The 22,900-nt window shown below is 41.4% G+C and overlaps 1 protein-coding gene across 2 annotated transcripts in view; it reads right to left on the reverse strand.

Annotated features, from left to right (window-relative positions):
- Positions 1-22,900, reverse strand: part of nlk2 (nemo-like kinase, type 2) — a 27,954-nt gene continuing 5,054 nt past the window's right edge. The window contains exons 2-11 of one of the 2 annotated variants that reach the window (XM_069166579.1): positions 15,393-15,522; positions 14,880-14,935; positions 12,986-13,092; positions 12,562-12,647; positions 11,163-11,372; positions 4,503-4,604; positions 4,099-4,185; positions 3,088-3,286; positions 2,498-2,591; positions 1-404 (exon numbers count right to left, since the gene is read on the reverse strand). In XM_069166579.1, coding sequence (XP_069022680.1) covers positions 350-404; positions 2,498-2,591; positions 3,088-3,286; positions 4,099-4,185; positions 4,503-4,604; positions 11,163-11,372; positions 12,562-12,647; positions 12,986-13,092; positions 14,880-14,935; positions 15,393-15,522 — 1,126 coding nt within the window. In that variant the 3' untranslated portion in view covers positions 1-349. Of the gene's footprint in view, positions 405-2,497; positions 2,592-3,087; positions 3,287-4,098; positions 4,186-4,502; positions 6,409-11,162; positions 11,373-12,561; positions 12,648-12,985; positions 13,093-14,879; positions 14,936-15,392; positions 15,523-22,900 lie in introns of those variants that run through there. The other variant, XM_069166578.1, reaches the window with a different exon arrangement.

Below are 22,900 nucleotides of genomic sequence, written 5' to 3' on the forward strand. Positions count from 1 at the left end.
TCTCCTCCTCTCCTCTCCTCTCCCCTACCTTTCCTATGTTAGGTACCCTGAGACGACTCGTGTTGTGATTCAGCTCGATATGAACCAAACTGAACTGAACTGAATCTAGCTGGAAGTGAACAGATGGGTTTGTTTCAAACCTTTTCATTTGGTCTACAGAACATTAGTCTCATTTGTTTGCATACCAAACCCTCATATCAGTGGGTTTCTCTTCATTTGTTCCATATTTCATGAGAAACACAGCAGTCCTGCTCTTCAGTGAAATGCTACGCAGGTGACAGAAGATGTGGAGACACTCCTCTTGTTCCCAGTTTAAAGCTGGTCAGTTGGGAGAGACGAGGACAGGCAGCTACTCCCACACCAGCGGAGACGGAGGCATCTCGGAGGGCTGAGCCACCGTCGAGCTGTTCAGACCAACGTCAGGTTAGAGAGCAGCTCAACAACTTTCATATCTAAGTAAATAATATTACACTAGTGTTCAAAAGATATGATGTATAAAGGATGAAGCTTATTTTCGTATTTCCAAATATCTTTTTAGAAAATACTGGAATTGAAAGACCAGTGAAATTAGACAAGATACAATATTAGAATAAACCTTGTTCACGGCAGACTTCGAATTTAGCATTTTGTCCATCGCCATATTTTTTATTTTGGAGCAGGAAGTGACCATATTTGGACAAGCTGGGGGAGGAGCCAGCATTGGATCTGACTGATCTGATTGGAAACCTGAGGACACCACGTACCATTTTGTGATGTCTTTTTGTCGTATCAGTTTCTTCATATCCGTTTTAGTCTCTTCCTCATCATTTGGTCCTTAAAGTCTTTCATGTTCACTTCCTCTTTTATTTTGACAACTCACCGTCTGCTGTCTTCACTTCCTGTCCTCTCATCTTCCCACCTGTGTCTGATTGTCTTCACTTGTGTTCAATCATCTCCTCACCTGCCAGATGTTTCTATGATCATCCAGCCAGTTTTCTCCCCATCATCTGTGAGCTTTGCTTTTGTTTTTGCTCTTCATCATTTAAAGATTATTCTTTCCGTTACTCGTGTTCTGGGTTTTGTGCATTTGAGTCTATAACAGTGGAAATCTGAATGTAAAACACACCTGTCAATCAAACAAAGCCCCCAAAAAACTTGTTTTTTTTAAGCCTAATATCTAAATAATGAGAGATTATTTTCAGATGGACTTCAGAAAACAAATAAAAAGGAGCGACTTTAGAGGATGAAACCAAAATAACTTTGGAGAAACAGGACAGTCAGTACCTCCAGGATTTCAGTTGGTTTTTTTTTATTGTTGTCATCAAAAAATTTTGATTTTGTGGCGGATTTTCTCCAAAATGTTGACGTAATCTGTGGAGTTTTAAATTAGTTTTTCACGTAACATTCCAGGAATCAGTAAAAGTTGCAAGTTCAGAAAGAACTTTTTTTTTAAAAACACTACCTGATGAAGGAATAAATGTGTCATCGCTTCCTGTGATAATAATCCTGCTGCACATCACAGAAATATTTTAGTTCTAATCTTTTTTATGTATTTATTGAACTTAGAGAACCGTGGAGATAAAAGGTCCTAAAAGCTGCTAAAAGGTCCTAAAAGCTGCGTATGTTTCCAGAACAGAGCGTCTGTGACTGGAATATAGAAACAAGGACGACATCAGCTGTCAAAATAAGAGCTTTAGATGCTGTTTAATTCATGTTCATTCAACACATAGACCTGCTGGATGAAACAAACAAAGAGACGTCTCTGACAACTGGACGTGTGGACAAAACTCATTTAACATCCAGTAATATGGAATCACTTCCTTTGATCACAAACATTTAATCATCGTTTTAATGTGAAGAACACATTTCCCACGAACCCCGTCACTTCCTGTTTCTCCTCTTGTTCCTGTTCCTCCGGTGAACAGTTTTATTTGGAGATGAAAACAGGAGCAGAGTTATTTTTATTACTAAAGTGAGTTTTGTTTGAGAAGATTTACTTTATGATGTTAATAGTACGACGTTTCTTGCAGAAGAATTGCTGCAATTGTTTATGTAGCGTTTTCTTGAATCTGCGTCAATTATTGCGATCGCAAGATCGTGATTTCCTGGAGGGACTGATTCATGACTTTAATGAAACAAGTTCAATGTGAGCCTATGGAGCTGAAGCCCTCTTGAAGCCAGCCCCTAGTGGCCCTTGATGGTATTGCAGCTTAAAGCGTTCACTTTTCAGACCTGGAAGCTTCGTCCACTTTTATCTGCAGTCTTTCGTCATGCTGTACTGGAATACTTCATGGAAACGATGGGTTTGATTTGAAAAGCTTTGCGAAGTCCAAATATCTGCTGTGAAATACTCTGTTATGATTCTACATGTTCAGATTTCATACTTTGACTGAAACATGTGTTGGTGATGTACTGTAGCTGAATATGTTCAAAGACTGGTGGCAAAAGATCATCTAAACACCTGTACACATCCTGTAGTAGTGAGGTTGGGACGGATGTGTTTTAAAGCAGCTCCTACCTGATGAAGCTCTTGAAAGCAGCCGACTGAGGGTTGATGCAAAGTGGCACTCGACTCCCCTTCTGCTGCTCCAAAATGAACTGATGGATGATCTCTGAGGGAAAACACACACCAGCCCTCTGATTATTCTCACCTGAAGCTGTTGTAAAAAAAAAACCAATTCTTGTTAAAATGAAGATTAAGATATTTTTCGCTTTCTTCTACTTATTACTGATTTAATCAAAAATTGTAAACATCTACTTCCTGTTCTTTATAAGAAAAGGTGGAAGCAGTCTTTACATTTCTAACTCAAGTCTGTCACTTTCTTGTATCTGAACTTCAGTTAATGAAATTTAAGGAACACTTTGGACTTCACTGCAAACACTGTGAACCGAGCACGGTGTTTTTTAAGTGACAGCCCATTTATTTTGTATAATGCACTTATATTAAATTATCAGCTGGCTGTGGAAACAAAATACCAAAAGAAAACATGATAACGTCGTGTTCTTGATCACAACACGTACTTCAGCAGCACCATATTTTTTGTAATAATCAAGTTCAGCTTTTGCTCTTTTTTTGAATGTTAAAACAGAAAGACCACCAGAACTGACCTTTGACCTGTCTCACGGAGCTCAGGTTCTTCTCAAAGCCGTCGTCAAACTTGGGATTCGTGACGGGCTCGAAGTCGCTGGTGTAAACGCGGCCGGATGACGTGGTGTAGCAGCAGTTGCACATGCAGGTGTGGTAGCGCAGTCGACCCTCGTCCAGGTACGGGTGGGCCAGGGCGTCCTTGGCTGAAATCCTCTTCGACTGCAAACCACAAGTTAGATGATTTCAAAAAGAAAAAGAGCATCAGCAGCATTTTGTGTTTTAATTTAGCCTCTGAGAGCACGAATGAAAGAAAAACAATTTTCAGCAGAGAAACAGAGATAATTGGTGTTTGTTCTAATAAACAGTCACAATGTTGACTAACTAATTAAATATAAATGTTTTTGTATGCATTTCCAGTCCACCTTTGTTTTTATTCTCACCTTTCTGCTCCACCTTTCTGTTCTTAATATTGAAATGACATATTTTAAACCTCTAATCTGACCCTTAAACTCATAAACGCTGAGGAAAGAAACAAGTCTGTCCAACTATATAATGAACTTATGGAATAGGAATAATGTGGTTTTTTTTGTTGTTGTTAGGTTTTTTTTCTTCCCATTTTTTTTTCTCATCATAATTTTATATTCATGGAAAATATGTATCTATCCTTTTATCTGCACTTTTAAAATGCTATTTATTACCATACTTGTTTATCTAAATCAACAGGTGTTTTTCTGTACGATATGGTATTCACTACTGGTCTGCATTGTTTATATACTGTATTACAATTTGTTATATTTAAAAGAGGAAAAAAAGAAAAAACATAGGCTCCGCCCCCTCCATTTTCTTAGGATGGTGAAAGCATGAAAATTCAGAGTGTTTATTTTCCTTGTTTTGGTCTGCATAAATTAATATGGTAAAATCTGAAGTCAAATGAAAATGGGATTGTTTTGAAGTGATCTCAGAAGTTTTACCGCTGCACAGGGTTTCATTCATTAACCAAACATGACAGTATTTATTTGAGAAGGACCCACCGGATCAAACACCAGCATCCTGCAGAGGAGGTGGACTGCTTCATGGGTCGCTTGGCTGGACAGTGTGTAGAGAACAGGAAGGGATGGCTGCACGCAAAACACACAACATTAACCTCTTCTCTCTTTCAGCTTCTGGTATCTTATTTAAACATGTGTGTGAACTAATATCTTTTCACTGCTCGTGTTTCTTAAAAGTGCAAAGAAGAGAGAAATTTAAGAAGACAAGGATTTAATGTTTCTCAGGCTTAAATAATCAACTTTCAATTGTTAAATGAGCAACAAAATATACTGAACTGGCTCATTGAGGTTCCACGTGTACACTTATAAAAACTTCTTTTTTAAAAGTCACTCAGTTTATCAGCATGACTCCATCTGTTCAGAAAGTTGGAAGAAGGTTTGGTCACCTGTTTGTGAGGTCCTCTGAGGATGTGAGTCCGAGCGCCTTCACACGCCGTCCTCATCGCCTCCATCGAAGGAGCCCCCAACAGATCAGTGATCAAATCCAGCTGCAGACAGACAGATGACAGACGGATGACAGACAGTAGACGGATGATAGACGGATGACTGATGACAGACAGTAGACGGATGACAGACAGCAGACAGATGACAGACGGATGACAGACAGCAGACGGATGACAAACAGTAGACGGATGACAGACAGCAGACAGATAACAGACGGACGACAGACGGATGAAAGACAGTAGACGGATGACAGACAGGAGAAGGATGACAGACAGAAGACAGACAGTAGACGGATGACAGACAGAAGACAGACAGTAGATGGATGACAGACAGTAGAAGGATGACAGACAGTAGATGGATGACAGACGGATGACAGACGGATGACAGACGGATGACAGACAGTAGATGGATGACAGACAGTAGATGGATGACAGACGGAGGACAGACGGATGACAGACAGTAGATGGATGACAGACAGTAGATGGATGACAGACGGAGGACAGACGGATGACAGACAGTAGATGGATGACAGACAGTAGATGGATGACAGACGGATGACAGACAGTAGATGGATGACAGACAGTAGATGGATGACAGACAGTAGAAGGATGACAGACAGAATACGGATGACAGACAGTAGATGGATGACAGACAGTAGACGGATGACAGACAGTAGATGGATGACAGACAGTAGACGGATGACAGACAGTAGAAGGATGACAGACAGAAGACGGATGACAGACAGTAGACGGATGACAGACGGATGACAGACAGTAGATGGATGACAGACAGTAGATGGATGACAGACAGTAGAAGGATGACAGACAGAATACGGATGACAGACAGTAGATGGATGACAGACAGTAGACGGATGACAGACAGTAGATGGATGACAGACAGAATACGGATGACAGACGGATGACAGACAGTAGATGGATGACAGACAGTAGACGGATGACAGACAGAAGACGGATGACAGACGGATGACAGACGGATGACAGACAGTAGATGGATGACAGACAGTAGACGGATGACAGACGGATGACAGACAGAGGAAAGACGGATGACAGACAGTAGATGGATGACAGACAGTAGAAGGATGACAGACGGATGACAGACGGATGACAGACAGTAGACGGATGACAGACAGTAGACGGATGACAGACAGTAGATGGATGACAGACAGAATACGGATGACAGACGGATGACAGACAGTAGATGGATGACAGACAGTAGACGGATGACAGACAGAAGACGGATGACAGACGGATGACAGACGGATGACAGACAGTAGATGGATGACAGACAGTAGACGGATGACAGACGGATGACAGACAGAGGAAAGACGGATGACAGACAGTAGATGGATGACAGACAGTAGAAGGATGACAGACGGATGACAGACAGATGACAGACAGTAGATGGATGACAGACGGATGACAGACGGATGACAGACAGATGACAGACAGTAGATGGATGACAGACGGATGACAGACGGATGACAGACAGATGACAGACAGTAGATGGATGACAGACAGTAGATGGATGACAGACGGAGGACAGACGGATGACAGACAGTAGATGGATGACAGACAGTAGACGGATGACAGACAGTAGATGGATTACAGACGGATGACAGACAGTAGATGGATGACAGACAGTAGACGGATGACAGACAGTAGATGGATTACAGACGGATGACAGACAGTAGATGGATGACAGACAGTAGACGGATGACAGACAGTAGACGGATGACAGACGGATGACAGACAGTAGATGGATGACAGACAGTAGATGGATGACAGACAGTAGACGGATGACAGACGGAGGACAGACGGATGACAGACCCTAGATGGATGACAGACAGTAGACGGATGACAGACAGTAGATGGATTACAGACGGATGACAGACAGTAGATGGATGACAGACAGTAGACGGATGACAGACAGTAGATGGATTACAGACGGATGACAGACAGTAGATGGATGACAGACAGTAGACGGATGACAGACAGTAGACGGATGACAGACGGATGACAGACAGTAGATGGATGACAGACAGTAGATGGATGACAGACAGTAGACGGATGACAGACAGATGACAGACAGTAGACGGATGACAGACAGTAGACGGATGACAGACGGATGACAGACAGTAGACGGATGACAGACGGATGACAGACAGTAGACGGATGACAGACGGATGACAGACAGTAGACGGATGACAGACAGTAGACGGATGACAGACAGAAGACGGATGACAGACGGATGACAGACAGTAGATGGATGACAGACGGATGACAGATGGATGACAGACAGTAGACGGATGACAGACAGTAGATGGATGACAGACAGTAGACGGATGACAGACGGATGACAGACAGTAGACGGATGACAGACAGTAGACGGATGACAGACAGAAGACGGATGACAGACGGATGACAGACAGTAGATGGATGACAGACAGTAGACGGATGACAGACGGATGACAGACAGAGGACAGACGGATGACAGACAGTAGATGGATGACAGACAGTAGAAGGATGACAGACAGTAGATGGATGACAGACAGTAGACGGATGACAGACAGATGACAGACAGTAGACGGATGACAGACAGTAGACGGATGACAGACGGATGACAGACAGTAGATGGATGACAGACAGTAGATGGATGACAGACAGTAGAAGGATGACAGACAGTAGACGGATGACAGACAGAAGACGGATGACAGACGGATGACAGACAGTAGATGGATGACAGACAGTAGACGGATGACAGACGGATGACAGACAGAGGACAGACGGATGACAGACAGTAGACGGATGACAGACAGTAGATGGATGACAGACAGTAGAAGGATGACAGACAGTAGACGGATGACAGACGGATGACAGACAGTAGATGGATGACAGACGGATGACAGACAGTAGACGGATGACAGACAGTAGACGGATGACAGACGGATGACAGACAGTAGACGGATGACAGACGGATGACAGACAGTAGATGGATGACAGACGGATGACAGACAGTAGATGGATGACAGACAGTAGAAGGATGACAGACAGTAGACGGATGACAGACGGATGACAGACAGTAGACGGATGACAGACGGATGACAGACAGTAGACGGATGACAGACAGTAGACGGATGACAGACAGAAGACGGATGACAGACGGATGACAGACAGTAGATGGATGACAGACAGTAGACGGATGACAGACAGAGGACAGACGGATGACAGACAGTAGACGGATGACAGACAGTAGATGGATGACAGACAGTAGAAGGATGACAGACAGTAGATGGATGACAGACGGATGACAGACAGATGACAGACAGTAGATGGATGACAGACAGTAGATGGATGACAGACAGTAGAAGGATGACAGACAGTAGATGGATGACAGACAGTAGATGGATGACAGACAGTAGATGGATGACAGACGGAGGACAGACGGATGACAGACAATGGACGGACGACAGACGGGTGACATACGGATGACAGACAGAGGACAGACAGTTGACAGACAGTAGATGGATGACAGACGGATGACAGACAGCAGACAGATGGCAGACGGATGACAGACGGAGGACAGATGGATGACAGACAGTAGATGGATGACAGACAGTAGATGGATGACAGACGGATGACAGACGGATGACAGACAGTAGATGGATGACAGACAGTAGACGGATGACAGACGGATGACAGACAGTAGATGGATGACAGACAGTAGATGGATGACAGACAGATGACAGACAGTAGACGGATGACAGACAGTAGACGGATGACAGACGGATGACAGACAGTAGATGGATGACAGACAGTAGATGGATGACAGACAGTAGAAGGATGACAGACAGTAGACGGATGACAGACGGATGACAGACAGTAGACGGATGACAGACAGTAGACGGATGACAGACAGAAGACGGATGACAGACGGATGACAGACAGTAGATGGATGACAGACGGATGACAGATGGATGACAGACAGTAGACGGATGACAGACAGTAGATGGATGACAGACAGTAGACGGATGACAGACGGATGACAGACAGTAGACGGATGACAGACAGTAGACGGATGACAGACAGAAGACGGATGACAGACGGATGACAGACAGTAGATGGATGACAGACAGTAGACGGATGACAGACGGATGACAGACAGAGGACAGACGGATGACAGACAGTAGATGGATGACAGACAGTAGAAGGATGACAGACAGTAGATGGATGACAGACAGTAGACGGATGACAGACAGATGACAGACAGTAGACGGATGACAGACAGTAGACGGATGACAGACGGATGACAGACAGTAGATGGATGACAGACAGTAGATGGATGACAGACAGTAGAAGGATGACAGACAGTAGACGGATGACAGACAGAAGACGGATGACAGACGGATGACAGACAGTAGATGGATGACAGACAGTAGACGGATGACAGACGGATGACAGACAGAGGACAGACGGATGACAGACAGTAGACGGATGACAGACAGTAGATGGATGACAGACAGTAGAAGGATGACAGACAGTAGACGGATGACAGACGGATGACAGACAGTAGATGGATGACAGACAGTAGACGGATGACAGACGGATGACAGACAGTAGACGGATGACAGACAGTAGACGGATGACAGACAGAAGACGGATGACAGACGGATGACAGACAGTAGATGGATGACAGACAGTAGACGGATGACAGACGGATGACAGACAGAGGACAGACGGATGACAGACAGTAGACGGATGACAGACAGTAGATGGATGACAGACAGTAGATGGATGACAGACAGTAGACGGATGACAGACGGATGACAGACAGAGGACAGACGGATGACAGACAGTAGATGGATGACAGACAGTAGATGGATGACAGACAGTAGAAGGATGACAGACAGTAGATGGATGACAGACAGTAGAAGGATGACAGACAGTAGATGGATGACAGACAGTAGATGGATGACAGACGGAGGACAGACGGATGACAGACAATGGACGGACGACAGACGGGTGACATACGGATGACAGACAGAGGACAGACAGTTGACAGACAGTAGATGGATGACAGACGGATGACAGACAGCAGACAGATGGCAGACGGATGACAGACGGAGGACAGATGGATGACAGACAGTAGATGGATGACAGACAGTAGATGGATGACAGACGGATGACAGACGGATGACAGACAGCAGACAGAGGACAGACGGATGACAGACAGTAGACGGATGACAAACGGATGACAGACGGCAGACAGACGGTCCTGAAAGGTTTTCACTTTCATTTCCTGTTTTATTTCTGTAATGTATTCCGTGTCTGTTGCTCTTGGGTCTTCCCACCTGTGTTTGATTGACCCTGACCTGTGACCCCGTCACCCCTGACCTGTGACCCCTGACCTGTGTGGAAAGTCGGAGTGCTTCCTTTCTCCTGTATTCTCGTTGCATCCTGTTTCATCTTTCCAGAGTTTTTCCTGCAGAATCTTTTTTAGTTTTGTTTTTTAGTGTCCTGACTCTTGCGCTGCCTTCAGTCCTTCAGACCTTCAGTCCTTCAGACCTTCTGACCTTCAGTCCTTCAGACCTTCAGACCTTCAGTCCTTCAGACCTTCAGACCTTCTGTCCTTCAGACCTTCAGTCCTTCTGACCTTCTGTCCTTCAGACCTTCTGTCCTTCAGACCTTCAGTCCTTCAGACCTTCTGACCTTCAGTCCTTCAGACCTTCAGACCTTCAGTCCTTCAGACCTTCAGACCTTCTGTCCTTCAGACCTTCAGTCCTTCTGACCTTCTGTCCTTCAGACCTTCTGTCCTTCAGTCCTTCAGACCTTCAGACCTTCAGTCCTTCAGACCTTCTGTCCTTCAGACCTTCTGTCCTTCAGACCTTCAGACCTTCAGTCCTTCAGACCTTCAGACCTTCTGTCCTTCAGACCTTCAGTCCTTCTGACCTTCTGTCCTTCAGACCTTCTGTCCTTCAGTCCTTCAGACCTTCAGTCCTTCAGACCTTCTGACCTTCAGTCCTTCAGACCTTCAGACCTTCAGTCCTTCAGACCTTCAGACCTTCTGTCCTTCAGACCTTCAGTCCTTCTGACCTTCTGTCCTTCAGACCTTCTGTCCTTCAGACCTTCAGTCCTTCAGTCCTTCAGTCCTTCAGACCTTCAGTCCTTCAGACCTTCTGACCTTCAGTCCTTCAGACCTTCAGACCTTCAGTCCTTCAGACCTTCAGACCTTCTGTCCTTCAGACCTTCAGTCCTTCTGACCTTCTGTCCTTCAGACCTTCAGACCTTCCGTCCTTCAGACCTTCAGTCCTTCAGTCCTTCCTGGTCTCATCCTGCTCTACGTCTGCTGCCTGCTGGATTGTTTGAACTGGACTGGACTTGTCTGAGTTGTAAAGTCCTGACCCTGAACATGTTCCATTGGTCTGTCTGGTAACTTGAACTTTTAGTTTAATTTCTCGGATTGTAAATACTGATTCCTGTAGTCCCCAACGTACCATTATATCCAAACCGAATAACCAACTACCACAAAGCAAATAACACGGTTGTTTTCTTTTTAGTTTTTGAGTTTGTATTATTCTGAGTTACCTGCTGGATGGGACTCTGCGCCTGGAAGAGGATGCGTCGTCCCAGCAGCTCGGCGAAGATGCAGCCCACAGACCAGATATCGATGGAGTTGGTGTAGTGGCGGCTGCCCATGAGGATCTCTGGAGCGCGGTAGTACTGGGTCACCACTTCCTGAGTCATGTGCCGTGACTCGTCGGACTCCTCCACTCGGGCCAGGCCGAAGTCACAGATCTGGAGGACGTCATTCACAGGTCAGGTGGAGCTCTTTCTCCTCTCTCCTCGTACCTTTGTGTTTCTCTATGATGTCATCATCATTTACCATAAAACGCTTTTATACCCATAATGCTTAACAGTCACTGAAATTTCTTCATTAGGTTCTGCCCTTTTTTATATCTATATCTATAGATATATAGATATGTAGATATCTACATATCTTTTTTTGATATATAGATATATCTATCACTATATAGATATATAGATATGTCTATATATCTATATATCTATATAGATATATCTGTGGCATGACCTTAAAAAGGAGGTTGGTGCTGGAAAACCCTCCAATGTGGCTGAATTACAACAACTCTGTAAAGATGAGTCGGCCAACATTCCTCCACAGCTGGAAAAGACTCATTGCAAGTTATCACAAACGCTTGATTACAGTTGTTGCTGCTGAGGGTGGTCCAACCAGTTATTAGGTTTAGGGGGAAACACTTTTTCACACAGGGCCATGTGGGTTTGGATTGTTTTTCTCCCTTAATAATAAAAACCTTCATTTAAAAACTACATTTTGTGTTTACTTGTGTTATCTTTGACTAATATTTAAATTTGTTTGATGATCTGAAACATTTAAGTGACAAACATGCAAAAAAATAAAAAATCAGGAAGGGGACAAACACTTTTTCACACCATTGTATATATATATATAAATATAAATATATAAAATCCTATCATATATATATATATTTATATATAAAATATATTTATATTTATATATATATATATAGTTATGTATATATGATATATTTGATAGGATTTTATATATATATATTTATGTATATATATATTTATATATATATATTTGTTCTGACATCTGTGAGCTTTTTCTTACGAGGAGCGTTTGTCTTTCCTTAAATAAAAAGAGCTGCTGTGTGCTGCTAGAAACGGACCAGTCAGGAGCTACCGATGCATTTAGGTCATCTGTCTGTTCAGTGATTATTCATTCCTTAAAATAGGCGATTCAATTAGTGTAAAGGTATCATTTGAAGTGCTGCTGGCTGTAAATCGCAATAAAACCATTCAAATGAAACAGAACAAACAACCTCAGTGTTAAAAGGACTGAAACATTTCAAGCCTTCTGCTCCAGTTTAATGCCACTTTCTCTTCTAGTGTTTGATGACACCGGAGAGGCTCCACCACACACCTTGAGCACACAGTTGCTGTTCACCAGCAGGTTTCCAGGTTTGATGTCTCGGTGCAGGATTCCAGCAGAGTGCAGGTATTTCAGTCCTGGTGGAGGAACCGGAGAGAAGGTCACACATGAGTCATGCAAACAGGCTGAGAGTTTGATGACGGCTGCAAGGTGTCGGTTTGATGTCTGTAAAACTGTTTGACAGTTAATCCACAGAACATTATGACGTACGATTGCATGCTTCACACAAATAGTTTAAAAAAAAGGAGGAATTTGAATCAATTAAATATATAAACCGCAATTAGCTTTCATAACGGCAGGTTTAGATAGAAAGTTTCCATGAGGTGTGTGTGTGTGCGTTCAGGCTGTGTTCACAGCTGATTGGAGGGACGGTCTGATGGACTGAAGTTGAACAATGAGGAGGAGCCGATCTTACCTCGTAGGATCTGGTAAAGAAACACTTTGGCGTGGTCGGAGCTCAGCGGCTGCGGTGATACGATGATCTTATGGAGGTCACTTTGCATCAGTTCAGTCACCACGTAGCTGATCGATGGGACATTAAGGTTTAAATACAAGAACAGAACCACTGAACACAGACCCGCTGGGTTCAACGCTGTATCTTGTATTTTTGTGACAGCAGGATTCAACACTGCTGCGGTTCTACTGGGTTCTACTAACGACACCACGGTCAGAAGCAGGTTTACTCCACTTCCTGTCAGTCATTATGTTTTTTATGTTTTATATTTGGGAGCACACTGGAAGTATTCAACCCTGTTTCAGTTAACGTTGGGACGCTGTGTAAAATGGAAATAAAAACAGAATGCAATGATCTGCAAATCATATAAACTCATATTTAATTGCAAATAGACTAAAACAACATATCAAATGTTGAAATGGAAAAATGCTATTGTTTTATGAAAAACATCTGCTTATTTTGAATTTGATGCAGCAACACATCTCAAAAAAAGGTTGTGGTATTAAGAACCGTAGACGATGAAATCCACTAATTCTTTGTAGTTTTACGTTGAGGAACATTATTCTTAGATTGTTGAACTATTTTCCAACACAGTGTTTCACAGAGTGGTGAACCTCTCCTCATCTTCACTGCTGAGAGACTCTGCCTCTCTGAAATCATCTTTTTATACCCAATCATGTTACTGATCTGTTGCCATGGTAACCTGATTAGTTGAGATGTTCCACCAGGTGTTTGTTTTTTTATATTTACACAACCTTTTCAGTCTTTTGTTGACCCTGTCACAACTTTTTTTGATACGTGTTGCTGCATGAAATTCAAAATGAGGAGATATTTTTAATAAAAAGATAAAATGTCTTAGTTTCAACACTTCATATTCTTCTTTTGTCTATTTTCAATTAAATGTGGATTTACATGGTTTGAAAATCAATGCAATTTTGTTTTTATTTGTGTTTTACACAGCGTTCCAACGTTTTCGGAAACAGGATTGTACAAAAAGACTTCATTGTCATGTGATAAGCAGTGTGTTGCTTTGGGACCGGACGGGACCACTGCAGTCCGGTAACACGACCAGTGTGCCGCCACTACATGTTTTCTTTGGAGCCTCCAGCTGGCGTTTACTGTCCTCCTTTAATGGGTAAAAATCACTACCGTGTGAACACAAACAAATATGTACAAGTAGACTAAAACACAGCAAAAGCAAGCTAATAGTCTTCTTATCCTGTGCTCTGATTGGAGGATAGATGTGGTTTGTAGCTGCAGCAGTCACATGACGACAGTTTGGTCCTACATATTAGGCTGCAGTCTAGATCTGCTGGAACAAAGTCCGCACTTCCTCCACAGTCAATAAAACACATCACTAATAATACTAATAATTTAAAAAAAAAAAAAACGTCCTGTCACACGCCGTGCTCTTGGCAAAAACAAGCTTGAATTTCCTCTTTTATACACAATCTGTCTGACTGTAAATTCAAAACTATTTCTGAGTTTGATTTGAAACCTTTTCCAGCCTGATGAGCATCAACAACTCTTTTTCTGAGGTTCTCATGAATCAGAAACATGCAGTGAAGCTCACGCCCCTTTAATAATGAAGTCCTCTTCATCTAATTGCAGGACATGATGATGTTTTAAGTCATATTGATGCAGAAATCTAGAATATTTTAAAAGGTTCAAAAACCTTCAAGCACCACTGGATTTCTTTGACTATCATTACTAAAGTGATTCTCGAACACAGCACCGATTTGGGGGGGATTTTTATTTGAAAAATAATCTCTCATTATTGAGATAAAAACGGTCCCAAAGTGAAAGCCCAGAGCACAACATGAGTCCAGGACCTCGTGAAGCGGTCAAAGGATACATCTCTTCGAAGTAGTCGATGTGTGGAGGTTGTAGTATGTCTAGAGCAGAGAGCACCTGAGGAGACAGGTAAACACATGTCAGGTTACTGGTGGTTTATGGAGCTGCATACATACATATGATCTCTGAATGATGATGAAGACATCTGTAGTGTTCGATCGGTGTTGGGAAGCTTGGTTTTGGTTACAGGTTAACAGTCACCCTGTTTAAAATGTAATCAGTAATGTAACAAATTAATAATCTATCAGTAACTGATTATAATTACATTTATTTTGAAATTTAACGACACGTAACGAGTTACTCCATAACACTGTCTATAATTCAGTAACCATGCCAACAAGGCTAATGCTGCTGCTGTTAGAATAACCAGTGGCACTGCTCACACTAGTACCAGCTCTGGTTCACCTGTCGGTCACATGACCCTCATCCTTTACGCCCCTGACGAGCTCACCTTCACCTCCTCGAGTGGATTCTTTGTGTTTGATGATAAATGTTCAAATTGTCCTGTGCTTACATTTTCATGTTTGAAGAAGCACAGCATCTTCAGCTCCCGGAACACCCTCTTGCAAGAAACAAGGTTTTGGAAGACATTGGGCATCTTTTTGAGAGCGACTCGCTTTCCATCTCTGGGGTCCGTCACTGACCTGGTGAGGAGGAGAAACAGAACAGGACTGAGACCGGACGGGAGACCGGAGGCAACACTTTCCCCTTTGTAATCATCAACATTTTACTGTCATTTAATTGCATATTTCTTCAGTTACTGTAACTGATGACCGTGTCATTTATTTTGTAGACAACTCTGTTACATGCAACAGTTCCTCTCCAACTGTTGATGGTTATAACGTGTGATTAGAGTACGTCGCCCCTCTTTTTTTTTTTTTTTTTTTTTAAACATCTCTGAACTTTTATAATAAGAGGAAAAACATAAACAACGACAATAAAACATACGCAGTTTGAACATCTGCAAGTAACACACCAATAAAATTAAATTTAAAAAAAATAATAAAATTAAATGATAATTAGAAAATAAAATGTGATGAGCCCTATAAGTATTTAGGATCTAGCTTCGTTCATCAGTCCGTACGTTGTATTTGATCTCATTATGTTCCAAACATTTTTAAAAGACATTCCAAATCTTTCAAAACTTCTCCATTTTGTTCTTTGTAAAGTAACAAGCATCCCTTTCAGCCGCTGGGAGGTTCCACGTGTTGTTTGCTTCTTCCAAGAACAGGCAATACACCGTTTAGCCTCCAAAACACAGACATTAAGCAGCGACTTTACATTGTTTGAAGTTACTAAATCGTCAGGGTAAATATCGGAGGCACCTCTCTGCCAGTGATCTGGCTGCTCAGGTCGCTCTCCCTCCTCTTGCATGAACTACGCTGCAGAACGAGTGTGATCAGGTGATCCAGAGATCAAAGCCTCGTTAGGAACACAGCAGGTGTCCGAGCATTTCAACCCTGCACACTGCAGCAACCTTCAATGACCTTCAGTAACCCTTCTCAAATAGGATCAGTCAGAGCAAACAGATGGCGTCGGACTCAGGTCCCAGTTTCACTAAGACGTCTCCAGACACGACCAAGAAGCTCACGGCTCAGTCCAGAGGGACAGCACTGCTTTGTTATGTGCTAATATAACTGTCTCTCGTGTAAAGCTTAAGGGAATCATGTTACTTGAAATTAGTGGGAAAAGACTTCCTCCATGATAGATTCACACTCTGCTGCTCCGTTTCTCTCCTTTAATAAAATAACTGGGTTTAGTGACGGGTAACGCTCTGCACAGATCTTTTAAAGTAGAAGTGACTAACACTGAACAGTCAATGGAAACACTACTTGTACTAAAGCGGTGAATATGACATGTGCTGATGGCTATATATGGAAATGTACATAATCAAACATTATTTGATGATGGTGAGCACATTCCTTCTCAGAAATGACAGACTGGAAAAGAGCAGCCATAAATACATTTTCAGGTGTAGTAAGGGCAGCCTGTGTTATCAGGTTAGTACTGATGCATTCAGTGAACGTCACAATCTGACCTGTTCGCACCTTCAGAATTAGTACCCATCCCATATTAAACAGTAACTAGAAGAAATTCCTAAAAAAATGAGACCCAAAGACTGAGACCAGAAACTCTCCTCAGTGTTTGGTCTCAAAGTAATTCGAAGCATTTAAGCTCTAAAAAGAAGCTTCTCAGTGTCAGAGAGTTGGAAGTAAACCAGAGGACTCCTGTGTGACTGAGACTCGCTCACAAACCTGTTCACCAGTTCACCTGTTCACCTGGACATGTTGTTGAAAACTACAGTCATAACAAAAGTAAATTTGATGGTTTGTTGATATGTTGTGTTGACCAGATTAGGATGGATGTGACCTGACAGTGACCTTTGACCTTTGACCACCAGAATCCAGTCACTTCATCCTTGAGTTCAAGTGGATGTACAAATCCAAAGTTCAGATTTTAAGAAGTTCTCCCAACGCAGGCGAGATGGAAAGCATGCAGCCCACTAATCATAAGGTTGGTGGTTCTTCCTGCTCACATGCTGAGGAGTCCTTGGGCAAGGCACTGAACTCCAGGTGAGCACCTCCCATTGGTGTGAATGTGTGCGCGTGTGCGAACTGTAAAGCACTCCGAAACAACAATTAATAACCCACAATAAACACAACGGAAGAGCACCATGGCAACCAATATCAAACACTAATAATTGTACATCACACAGTTAGCCGCATAGCATAGCAATCTGTTAACAGCTGGGAACACTTCCACAGCAACACTTCATTCAAGAACAGAAAATATGCCAAAATTGACATTCTTTGGAATTTCCTGTCATTTATAATGCTGCACGCCAGTTTGCACGTGATGTTTCTCAACTTATTAAAAGTTGGAAAACTGCATGTCTCGCCAGTGTTTCAATCTGACGCTCCAAAGGTTCATGGTTCGACTCCCCAGATGGCCAAGTCCAACTCGTCACCAATGTTTATCGTGTGTCTGCGGTTTACTTTCACGTGCTTCTTGTTGTCACGGTTTTGTGTGATTTGATCTGTTTTCTGTTTATCTCCCTTGGAGTCCTGTCTTATTTTGGAAGTTGCTTTTGAAATGGATCGAGCTTCTTTTCTTTTCTGTTTTGTTTCCCGTTTTATTTTGAAAGTCTTCTTTCAGAATCTATTCTTTTTCAGTTTGTGTTCAGTCCCTGTTTCCCTCGTGGTCCTCGCTCACCTGCACCAGATTCCTGACGGTTTCCCTCAGGGATTTTAGTCTGTTTCTCTGTAAGTATATCTGTATCTGTTTGTGCTTGAACAGCCGTAGTTTGGTTCGCTTTCTGTTAGAGCCCTGCTCTTTAATACCATAAAAAATAGTTTGCTTTTTCCAAGCCGTGTGCCTTGCCTTTGGGTCCAAGCAGCTCCTGAACCCTAGTACTTGTTAATTTAAAAAATAAACAATTGTTAAACTGCTAGAAACTTGCTCAAACTCCAATCACTGCTACTTGCAGCTGAATTTCTTTTCTTTTCCATATATTGCAGAAAGTTTATTATGTGCAGATTGTAAAAAACATTGCTCTCACTTATTTAGACATAAGTTAAAACCCGTTTTAAAATAAAGTTTCATCATAAAACTTAAATTGCTGTTATCTGTTCCAACTGAAGTGAAATGCGTTAATAAAAATTTAAAACAATTAAGGTAACAATTGACATTTCTGATTAGAATGCAGACAAAGTAAAGAGTTAGTATATCATAAATTCAGTAAGTTGACCATGTAATATCAATGCACTTTTTGAATTAAAATTAAGTTGGTTCAATTTAAGATTTTTGAGGTCAAATTGTGTTGGTTATACAAAACAAGTTTTGTTAGTTTAACAACAAAAGTCTCGTGATAGCTAGTTGAGTTGAAATTCCTGAGTCTTTAGGAGGTGAATAAAACAGTTATTCAGATTATGTCACTATTCTTAAGTGGCAGAAGTCTACAGATCAATCTTGAATTCTTTTCATACCAGAGACAAATGAAAAGAAAATGCATGACTTCAACACGTATGACGCTTATCTCTTTGTATGAGTCGTTTTCACCTGACGCCCAGTAAGACTGTATTTTACTGGCCTGCCAACATGGCAGCAAGTCAGGGTTTCCTTCATGTGTTAAACTGTTACATGAACAAATTTCCTCCCCTGACACACAACCAACTACCATAGCATCATCTTTTGTACAACATCCACATTTGCTTCTGCCAAACAATGTGGTGCAGCATTCAACTTCAACATTTGTGTTGCTGAGACATAGAAATACTCATCATGTTGGACAGCAGATTATCATTGAAGATTCATATTCAAGATTTTACTTAAAATAACATCAAAAAAAAAATTCTAGCTGGTTTCTTGTGTTTCTTTCCAAATGCAAAACTATTGTACAATCATCATGTGACATCAAATTTTCTGTACTGTCAGACTTCCTCATCACACTGTCATCAGCTAAACCTATTTATCATGATTAAAGGTTTGATTGGCTGATTGTGGTCTCTCTTAGATTAGTCCAAATTCAAAGTTGATAAAAAAAAAAATGTTTTGCACGTGTTTTTCTGAGGGTATGTCCAGGCATTTCCAAAGAAAATGGCTATAAACTATTTGCAATAACACGTATGTGCATTATAAAGTTTGAAAAAGCTTGATGATAAAACTCTGCTATCCAAACACATTTCTGCCCATACGCACAATGCAAGGGAGGAGTGTGCCCGATTACTATCTTGATGCAGCCAAATAATCAAAGCCTGAAGAACTGCCCCTGAAAGCTGCATATCCTTGTGTTCAAAATCTCTTTGGCTATACAAAGTATAGCGCCAACGTAGCTTGTGATTGGCTTCAGATGTAAACAACAGAAGAGAGGAGGGCACTTTGGCTCCACATGTGCTCCGGTTGGCTTCTAAAGGCTGGAGACAGGAATTAGAACATCATATTGGTTGTGAGGTGTCAATCAAAAGGTGTCAGACATGTTAGGTCTTATTTGATTCAGACTATGGCAGCGCCGGCTTTGTGCCAGGATATCTCATGTTTTTACGGGACAATCTATGGAGATTTATGAACACACGGCACGTAATTCCAAACAAGGCAACCACCGATCATGTGTATTCTGGATATAGTAACGCTTTGTGGACTAAATACTTTGCTGGATTGGATTTACTGGACCCTGACCCAGAGGGTTTCTGTGTGGGACTCTGAGGCTGTGTTGGTGAGTAACATCTATCCTGTAATCGTTTGTTTGTTTAGTGGTGGTCTCTGACTGCTGGTTGTTGGATCTTAAAATGGTTTATAACGACCGAATCACGAGAGTCTGAGCTTTCCATAGACATCTTGCATGAGTTTTTACGTTAACTTTGTTGATCAAAGGTGGGTGCCATTAAAACTCTGATGGCCCTCCAGCGTCTTTTCATTTCCTGAAAAGAAACAAACAGCTGGTGACTAGATTTTGACAAATGTTACTTGATCAAGAGGAAACTGGGCCTTTTGAGGAACTAGTTCAATTTAAATCCATATTTGGATCTCTAGTGATTATTACAGGACATGCTTTATGCATGTGTATGTGAACATGTCAGCCAGCTACAGTGTGGCCCACTCATGTGTTTTGATAGTGTTTGGGTAACAACAGAGCTAAGGGGGATATACACGAGTTGAAGAAAAATGTTGAATATTAATAGGTATGATTTAAGAATTAAAACTTAAACAAAAACAAAAAAATACAGGTCAATAATACAGCTCTTTCCTTAAAGTGGAGATGAACAATATGACTGTTTGTTTGATTTTTCACCTTAGAAAATATATGACACTGTAGAAAACCTGATTGTATTTCACTTTTTTGCCAGCAGGGTGCAGCGATCTTAAAACAAGCTAACTAAGAACGTCCCGGGAACAGTTTGTCTCCGCTGTTTGCTTGTGTGTATGTTAATCTTTTTTGTATTTCGCTTGTGTGTCTATTTGAAACAGTTTTCAAGTAAATCTAGCCGTTTCTGCCCAGTAGATGTCACCAGCAGATCTCTGACAGGTTCATTATTTTGACAGTAGTTGGGGTGTTAATAACTCATGTTTTGGTGCATTAAGTTTTGCTGCGCTACTTTAACAATGTTTTGTCCTTCCTACTACAACTAGTCACTGTAAAAAAATTCATACACGGGCTGTAAACACTATAGTGCCATAAACAAAACATGCAGCCCAACAAGGCCTAATGCGCCCAAACATGAGCCATTAACATCCAGTTATACAGCTACTGTCAAAATGATGAGATCTACTGGTGACATCTATGTAAGAGCAAGATTCACTTGGAAAAGTATTTAAAATAGACACAACTATAATTCAAACAAGATTAATATAAATCTAGAGAAAACACATTCCCATGACATCATTAGTTATGGGAATGGTTAGCTTGTTTTAAGATGGCTGCCCCCGACTGGTGAAAAATTAAATACAATTAGATATGCTAACAAATCTACACAGCAAATTTCTTCAGTGAAATATCCTGGAGTTAAACAAAGAGTTTTATTTTGGGAGTTTATCTTCTAAGTTAGACTCCAGCTTGTGTTCAGTGTTACTCTGGTAATATTCTGGTGTTTATTCGCTGAGTGTTGAGGAATATGATTCAACACGACTCCCGGTGTTAACTGCACAGCTTTGTTGCTGTATTAGCATTTCCCAGCAGGCCTTAGTTATCTCTTTGTAACTTTTGAGAATAAATCAACCAAATTAAATCTAAGTGATGGGCAGAAATTATATTTAGTTATTAATATTTCAATGAAGACGTAATGATAAATAAAATGGAGCTATCATTCAAAACCATAAGCGTACAAGGGAGAAACGTAACATATAAACCAATCACAGCGGCACTCTACATTGGTTAGTTTGTAAGTTGTTGTACAAAGTTTTCATGCAGCATTAATTGTTGCAGACTGAATATAATCACAATGCATATAATTGTTAAATATAAATTTGTGAAGAATATGTTGTTATCTTGTAGTCAGTTTCACCTGAAACCTTTATAGTGTGAAGAAATTTTAACTCCATGAATGTCAAGCAATAAACACTTTAAAGTATTGACTGTTAACATTGTGAAAGAGTTTCACATTCAAACACCTCAAGGTTAAAGTCAAATTTACTGTTTTAACACCCAAAGAGTTCAAGGTTCAACTCCTGAAAAGTGTTAAAAATCAACAAGAAAATAGTTTCTTCCACTCTGATTGAGAGTGAATTTGATGGTCTTGCATGTAACAAAGCAAAAAGAGCTGATTTTAACTCGGAGAGAGTTTAATCCAAAGATGTGAATTTGCTGTGTAGGTTTAATATCAAGCTTTAACACAGCTAAATTAAATAGTATTTGCCATTTAAACAGCATTTACGTAACAGCATGCCCAACTTGTCTAAAAAAAAAAGAGAGAAATAAACAGCGCTAGAGATGGTGAGCAATAAGGAGAGAAAGTAGGAAGGGAGAGCTGTGAGGAAACTCAACTGAAACTGTTCATCAGCGGATGGAAGTCGGTTCGCTGTGACTGCAGGACATGAATCTCAGATGTCAGATACTGCTGTAATGTTTGTGTATCGAGCTGCTCCACACAGCAGGTTAGTGTGACAGACTATATACAATCTACCTGAAGCTGCTTTGAAGGAGACGGGTCGGAACTACAATGACTCTCATGGGTGCAAAATTAAAATGGACTTTACTATATTTCTTTCATATACTGAAGTAATGGCACGTCGCATTTTCAAATGTCTGCATTGCTGTATGAATTTAAATATGTATCATAGAATATGATTATTAAACTGGAAACCGTATTCTACAAAAATAAATAACTACAAATCTTGACTTTGAGAGACCTGTGGAGATTTAGACCACTATTACCACAACAGAGCACTTATTTATGAGTTGGTCCACTTCTGCTTGTGACGCACACGGACCAATAATGCTGTAGACGTTCCTGTTCCACAGGTCTACCAGTGGATGCGATGCACCAATACAGGCAGAGGAGAGGAAGACTGCTAACAGGTAGGTCTGCA

The sequence above is a fragment of the Embiotoca jacksoni genome, unplaced genomic scaffold, assembly GCF_022577435.1.
Source record: "Embiotoca jacksoni isolate LCO1_2020_lvr unplaced genomic scaffold, fEmbJac1.0.p SCAF_39, whole genome shotgun sequence".
NCBI lineage: Eukaryota > Metazoa > Chordata > Actinopteri > Embiotocidae > Embiotoca > Embiotoca jacksoni.